The sequence below is a fragment of the Gopherus evgoodei genome, chromosome 2 (assembly GCF_007399415.2).
Source record: "Gopherus evgoodei ecotype Sinaloan lineage chromosome 2, rGopEvg1_v1.p, whole genome shotgun sequence".
NCBI classification, from domain to species: Eukaryota; Metazoa; Chordata; order Testudines; family Testudinidae; genus Gopherus; species Gopherus evgoodei.
Window position 1 is genome coordinate 60,657,081 of NC_044323.1, and position 13,658 is coordinate 60,670,738.

Consider the following 13,658-nt stretch of genomic DNA (forward strand, 5'->3'; position numbering starts at 1 on the left):
ATCATTGATGAAAATGTGGAATAGCATGAGGCCTAGTACTGATCCCTGTAGAATCCCACTAGAAACGTCTCATTCAGTGATGATTCTCCTGTGACTAATTTTTGAGAACTATCCGTTAGCCCGTTCTTAATCCATTTAATATGTACTTTATTGATTTTTTTTTTGGTCTAATGCAATTTTTTTATTTGTCACTAATAAATCCAAACTGCAGGAAGGGAGTAAATTTGGATGGTATGCAGTGTATATATATTCTGGTAACCTCTCTGCTTACAGAAAGATTATTTATGCTTTCCACTATCACCCCAACACACACAAGATCCTAAAACACATTGATATATATTTTAAAAATTAATTGGGGCTATATGATGTGTTTTTATAAAAATACCACATAGGCGTACACTATACCAGACTTATTGCTGTAAAATTGGCTTCTCAAATATGTGTTACAGTTTCAAATGGCTGTATGTATGTGTGTTTTCGGTGGATTGTGAAGGGCCATTTGAGGCCATAGACCCTATGATTCAGAATGTAGGAGTCCATGGGTAAAATCTTGGGTTCCATTTGAAGCGAATGGCAAAATTCTCATTGACTTCACTAGGATTAGAATTTCAGTCCATGTCTCTTCCTTTTTGTGCACAGATGGTCTCCCTTGAAATCCAGGAAAATGTGTCCAGACTTGCTCTTTCCTATATCTGCATCTGTCACTTGGCTGTAAAAAAGCTCTTAAATTCTCAGTCTCTAAAGATGGAATTCTATTAGGAACTGCAGATTCCTAAATAATTAATTGCACTTTACCCTTCTGATCATATATGTTTCTTTAGTACGTGAATCAAGTGAACACTGTCTTTGTAGGAAATAGAGTAGAGATTTGTATGGTAGGATATCGTTTCCAGGGTAAAATGATGAATTCCCAGCAAGGAGTTGTTCAGAAAGGTGCAATCCGTGTTTGAGAACATATCTATTATCTTTGATCAATCTATTCATCCTCTTCAAACAGTTATTTTTTTTCTGACATTTTAACAAGGCTGTGATGTATGCTATGTGCTTTGACCTCTCTGTGTTAGATCAAATTGTTTCTCTTAATCGCAGATCACATAGGTAAAGTATGAAATTATTTTAAGGCAGAATGGAAACTGGCTCTGAGTACTACAGCTTCAGTCGTCAATTGGTAGTTCTGTTATCTTGGCTTAGAGTATCCAGTCTCTCTGCCAACATAACTAATAATAAAAAGACTAAATTCCATGATAAATAATTCCTGTTAATTGAGGTAAAAGTGGAGGGGGGGCCATTAATAACTATGTAAACTAGTACAAAATTCCTAGATTTTTTTTTTGAAGGCTTAATCTTCTAAAAGCCCCTGATGTATGCTGTGTGTGTGTTCTGCAAGGCAATAACATGCAACTTGAAGAAAGGTTGTGTTTGCTGTCGGGTGGTCTTCAGCCAAAACCTAAATGAGATATTACAAGTAAAATGGTTTGAGTTAGACCACATGGAACCCTTTGAATTTTCCAATGTTCTGCAACAATTACTCTGGCCCATCACAAGGTCAGAATTATTTGACTCTGGATGGAGCTTTGTGCAGCCCTGTTTGGTTAGAAGAACACCTCCTAAGTTATATGGCCTTGAAGGTGGGACGGTAAAGAGGAGTGACAAGTCGGTAATTGGGGATCTGAGAATCAAAGACAGGGTAAAAGTGTTTTGTAAACATCGGCTGGTGCTCATGCACTTGTGCTGCTAACTAGCTATATATTAGATGTTCCATTTGGTATATGTTGTTGAGCAGTTTTGTATTTACTCAACATCAACAATATTGAAAGAGCTTTTAATAAGTCTCTCAAGCAGCACTGTAATTAATCTTTCATTAAATTAGTATTGTGGTATTGCCTAGAAGCCACCGAGCAAGGATCAAGGCCCTAGTGTGCATGGAGTGATATATGCACACGGACAGAGCGTTTGTGCTATCTAAGGCTCTAATCCCGCAAAGATTGGCGCACATGCTTAACTTCATGTATTGCCAGTGATCTCATTGAAATCAGTAGGACTGCTCGCAGTGCAAAAAGTTAAGCACATATGTAAATCTTTACAGGGCCTTAGTAAAGAATGAAACTCGGTTATAAGCTGCCTGCTGCACACAGGTTTGATAGAGAGGTAGTCCTTCAGATTAACTTTAATGTAGAGAGTTTCCTATACTTCTGTTGAAGAAACACTGCTAAAGGTTGTTTCCAATCCAGTAATTTGGAAGGGGAAGCTATTTGGTGGAAAGGAGCATTGCCTTCAAAGAGGGTGATTAAGCATCTTCCTCAACCTGTCATCAATATTTAGAAAACAAAAAACAAACAAACCCACCACCACTTAGGAAGGAATTTCAGATGACAGATCACAGAGGAATTAAGTTCTGTATTATTTTGGGATTTAGCTGCTGTTTGCAAAGTCCTGCCTTTCCCAACATCTCTGATTCATCCCTTGCTGTGATAATATAATACTTTTCCAAACTCGGTTGCTAAGTAGCCTCCTTGGAGTAATACTAAAAAAATGTAATAGAGTAACAACATGGTGGTTGCATGACATCTGCTGTTGTAGGAGATAAAATATAATTTAAATCCCACAGAAGTGAAGAAATTTAAGAGTTAAAGCAGCAAAGAATCCTGTGGCACCTTATAGACTAACAGACGTTTTGGAGCATGAGCTTTCATGGGTGAATACCCACTTCGTCGGATGGTCATGCATCCGACGAAGTGGGTATTCACCCACGAAAGCTCATGCTCCAAAACATCTGTTAGTCTATAAGGTGCCACAGGATTCTTTGCTGCTTTTACAGATCCAGACTAACACAGCTACCCCTCTGATAAGAGTTAAAGGGACACAATCAATTTGCAAAAATTGCATGTCTCCCTAAAAATGTTTTCTCTACTAGAGTTACAAATAACAATTGTAAATAACAGGGTGCAAAAGATTTCTTTCGAGTTGTTTATTTAGTACACAAAGTGCTGTCAAATGCAGAATTTCTCCTGTAGAGACTGCTAGTCAGTTTTCCTGGTATTTTTTTTCCCTTTGTCATAAAATGGGGAAGAGGAAAACCATTTAAAAATAGAAAAATGCGATTGCACATGTTGGCACAGAAATTAGGAGGAGTGGTTGGAAGCTATTTCTACCTTTTGTCAACTTGCTATCTAATCAATTAAGTGTACTTTTTAAAGTTAAATTCTGCTTTCCTAGATGCACTTTGGCTAAGGGCTCCTGTGATGCATGCCCTTCCCTCACTAAGAGGGGGAAAGAGTGGTGCATCAAGGAAGATGTAGTTCAGCTCATAGAGAATGATTGCATAAGGCAGCTGAACTACAGCTTCCATGAGGCACCATGGCACCATTTTAATGAAATATTTCAGTTTTCAATATTTCATTAAAATAAATCTAAATCATGTGGGGGAGGGAGGGAGGGAACTGTTTCCCAGTCTGCTCTACTGAATAGCATGACAGATGGGTAACAATCTTGGCTTCTTGTTAAGCCGTTAGTGCAAATCTTCTATGCTCTAACCCCGAGTCAGCTTTTTTTCTCTGACAACCTGAACCATCGAGTTCAAACTTTCTGGTTTCCCTTTTTTACTCTCCTTTACCCCCAAAACCAACCAGGCCTGACACAGGCTAGTAGTGGGGAGCAGTACCTCATCGCCAGAACAGGGCCTTGCTTGCTTCTAGTTGGAAGATGATGAGTCTGCTGACTAGGTCACCCTAGAGGAGTGTCCTGGAAGGCCCTGGGCTTCCCTACAAGGTCTGAAGCATGATTCTGGAGGAAATAGGAGTTGTGGATTGAGGCTGCTGAGGGGGTCAAACCCACTAGATCCCCTCTGCTGTTGAGGGAGAGAAGCTTTTTGCAAGGAAATCAGGTAGAAAACAGGATGATTTTACAAAAAGCAGCAAGAGAACTTGAGGTTTAAGTATTCCTTGATGAGGTTAGTTTGCTTCTAGTGCTGTAGCATTCCTTTTCTGGAGGCTGTCAGGAGGATCAGCCTAAACAGCATCCTCATGTGGCATCACTGATTGTGACCCGGGGTGCCTGGAGTAGCCCTCACTGGAAATGCCAAGGTCAGGGCAGGCTGCGAAAGGGAGAGCAGATGCTTCCAAGACTGGTGGGTAACACTGAAGTTAAACTCCCCAACCAGTCACAGACTGTGCTTCTGAGCCTTCTCCTCCCTCCTCTCCCTCCTCTCCCCCCACCCACTTATTGCATTCCTGTTCTCTGGCTCCCAGTCAGCACCTAGGTCCAGTACAGTGAGAAGTTATTTAAAAAACTCTGCTCACACATACAAAATGTTCTTCTGACCCCAGAGGTGATGCAAACACATAAATGAGATTATCATATTTGGCAAATTATATCATCTTTGCAGGTATCTTACATGACACATCTGGCACAACTCATTGCAGTTTTACAATACTAATATTCATAATATCCTAAAGTGTCCCCCAAATTCCATACAGCATCATACTGATAACTTAAACAGTAGTCCCAAAGGTGACATAAAATAGAATGGTCTTCCACTGCCCTTGGGGGGCTCTTCTGCCCCACTCTTGCAGAGCACTGACAGATTTTTTTCCCCAGAGGCCTAGCTCTGATCCAAACTGCCGACCCTCCAGGCTTTTCCCTGGAGCCTTTCTTACCAGACTGGATCCTGATTCCTAATCTCACTCCTGGCGATCTGCCTGGGTTTTGGCCCTTTCCAGGGCCTGCCACAGGATCCTCCTTTCTGCCATCTTCTCCCTTATGGCCAGTCACAGGACAGAACTTTTCTCTTGCGGCTCTTCTCACCAGCTGAATGCTCCCAGCCATTTTTGGAATTCATCTGATGCCTTCCCAGATGGGTCTGAAACTGAATTCAGCCACCTGATCCAGCTGGGGGAGAACTGATTCATAACAGACAGAGCTAAGCCTGACTCCCCATAAGGAGCCAGCCAGCCTGTCACATAGGACCAAGAACTTAGTGCTGGCCCATTGCTTATTATCACCAAGGTCTGCATGCATCTTGTCAACCCTTCTTGATGCATTTGATGCTTCTGAGGCAGATTGCAAGATGTTTTGGGCTGCAGTCGTTGGTATATTGATTTTACTTAGCTCCGTTATCTTTACATTGAGTCCAGATATTGGTAACATTTCTTTCTCCATGTCTGACCAAGGTATTAATGCTACCTCCTTGAAATACATGTATGTAAAGTTATCTTAAAGACCACCCAGCAACTTTAGATAGTGCAGAACGCAGCCACCCTCCACCCGAATGGAGTAGGGTGAGGCACATGTAATCCCTGTGCTCAAATCTCTTCACTGGCTCCCTGTGCACCACTGGGTGCAATTCAGACTGTTGATGAAAATCTTTTAAAGCTCTGAATGATCTGAGCTGTAGCTGGTTAAAAGCTGCCTCTTGTGCTATATGCCATCACAGTGTGTGGTCAGCTCCTTGGTTGGACGTTTCTAGGTCTTCCCCAGTGAAGGTCCCTCACTCATTACCACCCATGTTTGGTACTTGTTTCTTCTTGCAGTCTGTTAGAGCTCAGATCCCTGACAGTGTGGCTGCTAACATTTCTGCCAGCAGCATTATCAGTTTTTATTGGTGCTATCCACTGTGGATAGCTATGTATAACGTGTTGCTTAAAACTGTAAACAGGCTCCTAGCTGTCAGCAATTAGAGCTCTATGTGAGATGCAAATTTTTAACACTTTTGTAAAACTGGGCATATTTTTATTCCGTAGTAATGTTCTTTCTCTGTATCAGATGTCTCTTCTTCTAGTCCCATAAAATAAACAGCTTTAATCATTTTATGGTCAGCATGTATAGTTTGACATGATGGTAGTAGGAGGTCAAATTTTTTTTGTATTTTTTGTGCTTTTATTAAATTATCAGTTCTCAGGAAGCTGTTTTGGGTACCCGAAAAGAATAAGAAAATAGAAATTGGTACTGCCATGGTTCGTTGCAGCTAACTGCATGTGTGTCTAAGTGAATTTTTCAAAATGTATGTGCCTGAGGAGCATTCTTCAATTCACAGTACTGGTGTTTTGTTTTGAAAAGGAAACTTAAAACTGATCATGTCTAAATCTCAGTGAAAATCTTTATTTGAAAACTCTCACTCCAGGTAGTCGTTACCTGTTCTTTGTAATACAGGATTACAGCTGGACAGACATCCGATGTCCCTTTGAAAAGCGCAGAGATGCAGCTTGTGTCTTCTGGGACAATGTAGTTTATATTTTGGGTGGCTCCCAACTCTTCCCTATAAAGCGAATGGACTGCTACAATGTGGTGAAGGACAGCTGGTATTCCAAACTGGGACCTCCAACGCCTCGAGATAGCCTTGCAGCCTGTGCTGCAGAGGGCAAAATTTATACATCTGGTGGTTCAGAAGTGGGTAAGACACAATATTTAAAAAAACAAAACAAAAAAACCCAAAAATACATTAAATGCTTTTTAGTTCCATTACTTCCTTGTTTGAATAGAATCTGTACGTGTTGCTGTAATACTAGACTATAAAGTTCTTCTGTTCAATAATAGGTCTGTTTTCCCAGATGCTGAGGGGTTTTATCAATTTGTATTGCATTTTTAGATGGTATTTTACTGAGTAAAAATGAACAGTCTATCTTTTATCTGTGTCATAAAGAAATTACTACAACTGTCTGGAGTAAATTAGCTGCAAGCAAATACATTTGGGGGTCAAATTCTGTTCTCTGTTTACTGGTGTAACCCCCAGAGAATTCCACTGACTTTTGATTCAGTAACAGTGGAATGTAGCCCAAGATTTTTTGTCACAGCTAATGCAGCACCAAGACATTGCATTTGGATAGCTAGTGTGAATAAGATTTCTGTTAATAGTCTTACTGGGCCTAATAAATATGAAGCCCAAATATCAGTTATCTTAATAATGCCATTTAATGTAACTATATAGTATTTTCAAAAGCTATCCATTTTTACCTGAGGGAAAACCCTACTTAACTGTTCATGGAAAGAAAGATTTCGTATCCCCCAGTTTTAGGGGATTATTTGTTGAAAATTTTTCTTGATTTGTTTTTCTCTCGCTCTCTGTTAGCTTCTGCCTCATTAACGGAAGTTAACTTTCTCCTTCCGAAACAGATTTTTGACTGTGTAACAGTCAAAAAGATCCTGTAAACCACAGAGAACGATAAAACTATTGCCAAGACAAGTGCCCTAGTTCTGATTTCACGCTTTAGTATGAGCTCAATTTATTTCAATTGTCTTATGCCTAATTTACACTGATGTAAGTACGGTCTTCGTCAGACCGATTGCTGCAATGTAGTGTATGTAGAATCTCACTGATTGCTTGTGAGAACTAAAAGCTCTGCAATCTGCCAAAATATCTAATGCTGTGACAGTACTATTCATAGCAAGTCATTTTGAGTTCTGCCTTGCTACAGAATAAAGCGAGCGGAAGATAAACAACCATCATCATCAGTGCTTAACACTGAAATATTATTCCCTTGATAAGAGGTTGTGATATTTAGATAACATTTGATTTTAAAATACTTCATCAGGTTTGACTTTGCAATTGATAAGGCAACAGTTCATAGCTGCCATCTAGTGTTGTACATATGAAATAACCATTTTTCCTCTTTCAAATCATTTACTCATCTCATGCTGTGATAGTCAGACCTGACTAAGGCCTAGCCTTCCCTGTCCAAAACAACAGTTCATGAAGGTAGTTTTCAGAGTAGCAACCGTGCTAGTCTGTATCCGCAAAAAGAACAGGAGCACTTGTGGCACCTTAGAGACTAACAAATTTATTTCAGCATAAGCTTTTGGGCTACAGCTCACGAAAACTTATGCTGAAATAAATTTGTTAGTCTCTAAGGTGTCACAGGTACTCCTGTTCTTTTCATGAAGGTAGTGTGACCAAAACTTTGACTGCATAGGCTCTTTTGCCCAGCATCTCATATGAAGTTAATAGTACACCTGTAATAGGAAGCTGTTCTAGGATTTGTGTTTTCAGTTAAATAAAATGTATAGGTCTCCTTTCTCACTATAAATGTTTAAGATAATTTAGTTCTCCTTTTACTATTCTATTAGAATTAATTTTGGCAGCGTGTTTTAGAATCTTTGACAAACGTTGGCCAGTTGTCCAGAAGAATATTTTTATTCAAACTGTGACAAACTTTTACCATCCTGTTTAAGATCAAAGTGAATAAGTAACATATTTACCTGTCTTATGTCTAAAGTTTTTTTCCCTAATCTTCCTATAATACTTAGTTGTAAATTACAGATTTTTCAATAAACTCCTCGACAAGTCAGTAACTTATTGTGTGTTGTTGGATTGGCTATGATAAGAGTCTGAAAAACATGGTATCAATTTAATCCAAGTTGAGGATTTCACTGGCTGATTTCTGTTTATTCACTGTAGACAGTACTTTGGCTAATATAGCCTCTTTTCCCCCATATTGCTTTGGTGGGAGTGCATTTTAGTTTTAACTTGAAAATTTTTGTTAGCTGTTGCAAGTGATGGAATTCTTTATTTTATTTAGACAAAGAGAGAGATTCATTTATATTGTATTGAAAATGTATTCAGAACTGATGTTGTATTTCAAATTTTTTTTAAATGAAGTTCTATGGCCATTCCTGTTAATGCTAACTTGCACAATTCCCATTAGTGTTAATGAGTGTGTATTTATAGAAAGGAAGAATATGCTCCATTCCGTGTGTAGTTTAGCTTTGATTGTTTGTTTATTATCCCATGTTGTCCCTGCTAAATGGAACTAAAGTACGACACAGCGTGTTTCATAATTAGTTAATGTGCAGCTTGGCTAATCTGATGATATGTACAATATACATGTATGTTTCATAGAAGTCTATGCAGGCCTGATGACCTAGTGAAAATGTAATGCTCTGCCACATGGGTTCCAAGGATTTGAATGCTTACCTCCCAAGGCAGGCAAGGGTTAGGAGTTCTGCAGAAGTAGCATGCTCAGTCCTGGAGGTAGAGAGGAGGGGGAAATACCTTGTCTTCAGTCGAGTGATAATATTTGATGGAATGAAGAGTTAAAATGACAGAGTAGCTAGAGGAAACCATATCCAGCCTTCTTCAGTTGAGCCTTGATTCAGACAATTATTTAAGCTGGTGCTAAAGTATTATTGAATTACTGTTGTAATCAATAGGACTCTTTCTATTGACTTCAAAAGGAACTGGATTGGGCCTTTCAAGGGAAGGGCACTGATATGGGACCTTTAGAAAGTGAGAGGCACATGCCATCTTGCCACCCCCAGAAAAGAAGTACAACATCAAATGGTAGCTTTGTAGTTAAATGGTCATTAATCACATGGACGTAAGCTACCACATCATTCCAAAAAAGAATACATTGTGACCAGCGTTATGAAATGAATTAATCAAGCTATGTATTGTCGTGTGAATCCTGTTGATTTGTATGAATTTGTGCAAAGACAATTTACAAGTCTTTATCAATTTTACTGTGGCATCTATGAGTTCAGCACATTTCCAATAATGAAACTGACATAAACTATCATTTTATCAATTACATATAAATGTACTTTCTCATGTGTCTGTTCATTTATTCTTTTAATCCACCTCCCTGAGCTATCCAAGTGACTTTAAAATTTAATGAAAGTACAGATATCAAAACTTATCCCAGGTTTAAGGCCAGGTAGATTTTAGGGGGGTGGGGTAGAGAGGAACAGGATAGAAAACACTTTCCCCTTTAACTAATGATTGAACTATTGACTCAGTATTGTTAGGTTTTTCTTTTCAAATACAACTGCTAAAGTAAACATTACTTTGTTTTCTTGAAGGAAATTCTGCTCTGTATTTATTTGAATGCTATGATACAAGAACAGAAAGCTGGCACACAAAGCCCAGCATGCTGACTCAGCGTTGTAGTCACGGGATGGTGGAGGCAAATGGCCTGATTTACGTATGTGGAGGAAGTTTGGGAAACAATGTTTCTGGAAGGGTCCTGAATTCCTGTGAAGTTTATGATCCAGCAACAGAAACGTATGTACCAATGTTAACGCCCTTTGTCACTAGCAGCTCTTGTGGACTTGCTCGCTTTTCAGATAACTAAACTATAGACAACCAGGAAGAATTGTGCAATTATTGAAGAAGGGACAGGAATAGTGAATAGGAATCCAAGATATTTGACTGACTGGCTGCAACCTGGAGGTCTGTGCTTTAGGTAGCTTTCCTCCTCCATATCTTGCCTTTCCTCAATCCCAGAAGATGGGAAAGAAATGTAAATAAATGACCAAGAACTAGGTGAGTAACTCTTCATTTTTTTTTTCTTTTTTTCAGGTGGACTGAGCTATGTCCAATGATAGAAGCCAGGAAGAATCATGGGCTGGTGTTTGTAAAAGACAAAATATTTGCTGTGGGTGGACAAAATGGCTTAGGTATTCAGTTTTGTAACTCTTCAGTTTATGCACAAAATATTGTTTCTGACTGTTCTTTACACATACAGGTTATTAATGATTAATAATCATGTTTTATTATAGTAGTACCTAAAGACCAACCAGGAATAGGGCCCCATTGTGCTAGACACTGAGTGAGCAAACAGAGTAACAGATACTCCTTGTCCAGAAGATCTTACAAACTAAATAGACAAGACAGACACAGCCTGGGAGAAAAGATAAAACACACTAGCAGAGTGAAGAATGTGACAGTGGTAAACAGCATATAAATTCCACAATTTTGGGGGGTGGGGCGGTGGATTTACTTAAGACAGGATCAACTGGAGGGATCAGGATGGGGCAGGAGAGGATTAGAGGGGCAGGTGTGGAGTGAAGCTAAGGTAAAGAGACTGCTTCAACCTTCCTCTTCCCTCACAAACAGCTAATCAGTACTGGACAGAGGAAGTTAGTTGCGTGAACATGACTGCATTGGAAGGACTCTTATGAGCAGACGAGTAAAAGACTGGTTTGCAATCTTCCAACTAAACTAGTGAATGAGTTATCTTGATAACATGAATGTTAAAATTAGAATTATGCTACTTTGTAACTTGGAAGACCACTTGTTAGTTTGTTTTTGTCAATACATCAAATCACCACAATTATTGATAAAGCTACTTCTATTATTTTTGGAATGTATTGCTTGGCAGCATGGCAATCATGCAAAATAAGAACAGAATCTATATCATATTCTCTCTTTTTAATACTCACACTGTAAAATCTGATCTAGGACAGAAATTAGGATACAGTCAGCCTATCGTTTAGAACTTTGCCTTATGCTTAGTAGAAATCTGTTACCATGCAGTCACATAAAGGTATTATTAAAAGGCTGAAATTGGAATTTAGTCAGGACACAAGGGTAAGCACCCCTCTTATGTGAAAAGAGCTCTGGGATCTGAACAACCTCAGGTTATTAAGGGCCCTCATTATTGCAAAAGATGGCAGCTTCCTCAATAAACCCTCTTCCCTTGTTTTCCTTTCCTTTCCTATCGGTATGTAGGAATTACTGAGTCATTAAGAATAATTAACCTACCTATTTGTTTTGTTCAGCACTCTGTTCCCTGCTCCCTCTCTCCCAGCTGAGGAAGGTTTCCCTTGCAGCTAGGTTGGGAGAATTGCTAAAATCTCTAGTAGCTTAACTTCTTGAACACTGGCAGTGTCAGAAACTGCATTTTTTTTGATGTTGATCTCCATTTCTTTGCTTTTGGGGTGACAGCAAACACATACTCTCCTCCCTCCACTGTTGCCTCCCTTCTTTCTGCCTCCTTGTATCCTAGATACTTCCCAAACTTTCCTACTTGAAATTGGATCTGGTAGAACTGCCAGTAGTAAGTACTTTGGGGAACCTTGTTCCCACTGTTTAAATGAAACTATTCTAGAACAGGGTTAACTGGATTAACTTGTCATTTGACAAGAGGGTAACTTCATTACTCTTCATTAGATATTTTTGAGAAGTGGCAACTGTGTGCTTAGCTCTATCAGAGAGAGAAGAATACAGTCACTCCCCTGAGGAACTTGCAGTCTAAAGGATTATTACAAATCAATAATTAAAAAGGGTGAAACTACTTGTTTTGACTACCCTGAATAGGTAACATAGTATTTACTGGGCAGTCTTGGGCAAGTCTCTTATCCTCTCTCTCTCTCCCCACCTGTACAACAGAAATAATAATACTTACCTACCTCACAGAAGTGTTTGAAAGTTAATTTGGTAATGTTTCTAAAGTGCTTTGAAGATGAAAACTACTCAAATGCTGCTAAATGTATTCATGCTAACAACTGGAATATTTTGTTTCAGATTAATGCTAATTAAATGGCAAATTATAAACTGTCCCAAAATATTTACTAACTGTATTCCAACATAATGGGTAGTTTCCAGTGCAAAGAGGTATATGTAGGTGCATCTTATGTGCACACAATGAGACAATCAGTTAGAAACTCCACCCTTTGAGCCTACTAGTTGAACACCCAATTTAAAAACATACACTACTTACCCTGTAGGTCAAAATACTATTTTGCAGTTCACTTTTTGTTCAGTGAAAATTGGCCTGATTGACTAGTTACTTCCTTTCAGTGCAGTCACTGTGGCATAACAATGCCATTGTCATGGCTGCCGTATCTCTTCAGGTCATAAAGTGTTCTTAAAATCCCATGTATCTAAACAGTTAGAATTTGGGACTGAGAGTCAATATTCCTCTCTGCCTTGTGGGTGATAGTGTTGTGAGGCACTGTTTGTAAAGTGCTTTTTAAGATTTTTGGATGAGATGCTATACATTCACGTATGAGTTTTTGTAACTGCTTTTCTTCGCTTCCCCTGTCCCCTTCCCTCTTTTGAAAGAAAAAGCAACTAATCCCAATTAAAGAACATGTTGCCTTCTAAGAAACGGGGGGAGGGGTTGATTTTAATTTAAAAAAAAAATTGGATGTCAAGTTTCAGCCCAGAGTGAAAGTTTTAATGAAGAATCATTAAATAGCAATTTATAATTGGAAATGATACACAACTGGAACTTCGCACATGTGGGTAATGTTTGTGCTGCTGGTTATGCGCACTCTACACAAATATGTGTTCTATAAATGCTCCCACAGGGAGAAGATGTATGATTGATAGATTAAAGAGCCTTCTACTACTATCGGTCAAAGGCATTATCTGTGAGATTTTTATGTAAGCGGTGGCAGTGTTCATACTGCTGTTAATTGTTACTTGTTTGATTCATTTCAAGGTGGCCTAGACAACGTGGAATATTATGATATTAAGATGAACGAATGGAAGATGGTGTCGCCAATGCCGTGGAAGGGTGTAACAGTGAAGTGTGCTGCTGTGGGCTCTATAGTCTACGTCCTGGCTGGCTTTCAGGGTGTGGGCCGATTAGGGCACATCCTTGAATATAATACTGAAACAGACAAGTGGGTGGCCAACTCCAAAGTCCGTGCTTTCCCAGTGACAAGTTGTTTAATCTGTGTTGTTGATACTTGTGGAGCAAATGAAGAGACATTAGAGACATGAAAGCCTCAAGGAGAGGTCAGGACATTTTTCAAAGACTTGGAAAAGATGCCATCGGTCCTTTGCTTCTGTGTTTTATTGATTCTTGTTAAACTGAATAATCTGAAAAACTGAGATGCAGTCCTCACATTTGTATATACAGTATGTCAGTTTAATTTTTACGGATTGTTTTAAAAGATGGGAAGTATTTCAAGATTTCACTAACATAGTTGAGAACACA

At 39.0% G+C, this 13,658-nt stretch overlaps 1 protein-coding gene across 3 annotated transcripts in view; it reads left to right on the forward strand.

Moving 5' to 3' along the window:
• KLHL7 (kelch like family member 7) overlaps window positions 1–13,658 on the forward strand; it is a 40,861-nt gene extending 27,203 nt beyond the window's left edge. For all 3 annotated transcript variants that reach the window (XM_030550764.1, XM_030550766.1, XM_030550767.1), the window contains 4 exons: window positions 6,148–6,388; window positions 9,790–9,991; window positions 10,289–10,386; window positions 13,158–13,658. In XM_030550764.1, coding sequence (XP_030406624.1) covers window positions 6,148–6,388; window positions 9,790–9,991; window positions 10,289–10,386; window positions 13,158–13,441 — 825 coding nt within the window. In that variant the 3' untranslated portion in view covers window positions 13,442–13,658. The remainder of the gene's footprint in view (window positions 1–6,147; window positions 6,389–9,789; window positions 9,992–10,288; window positions 10,387–13,157) is intronic.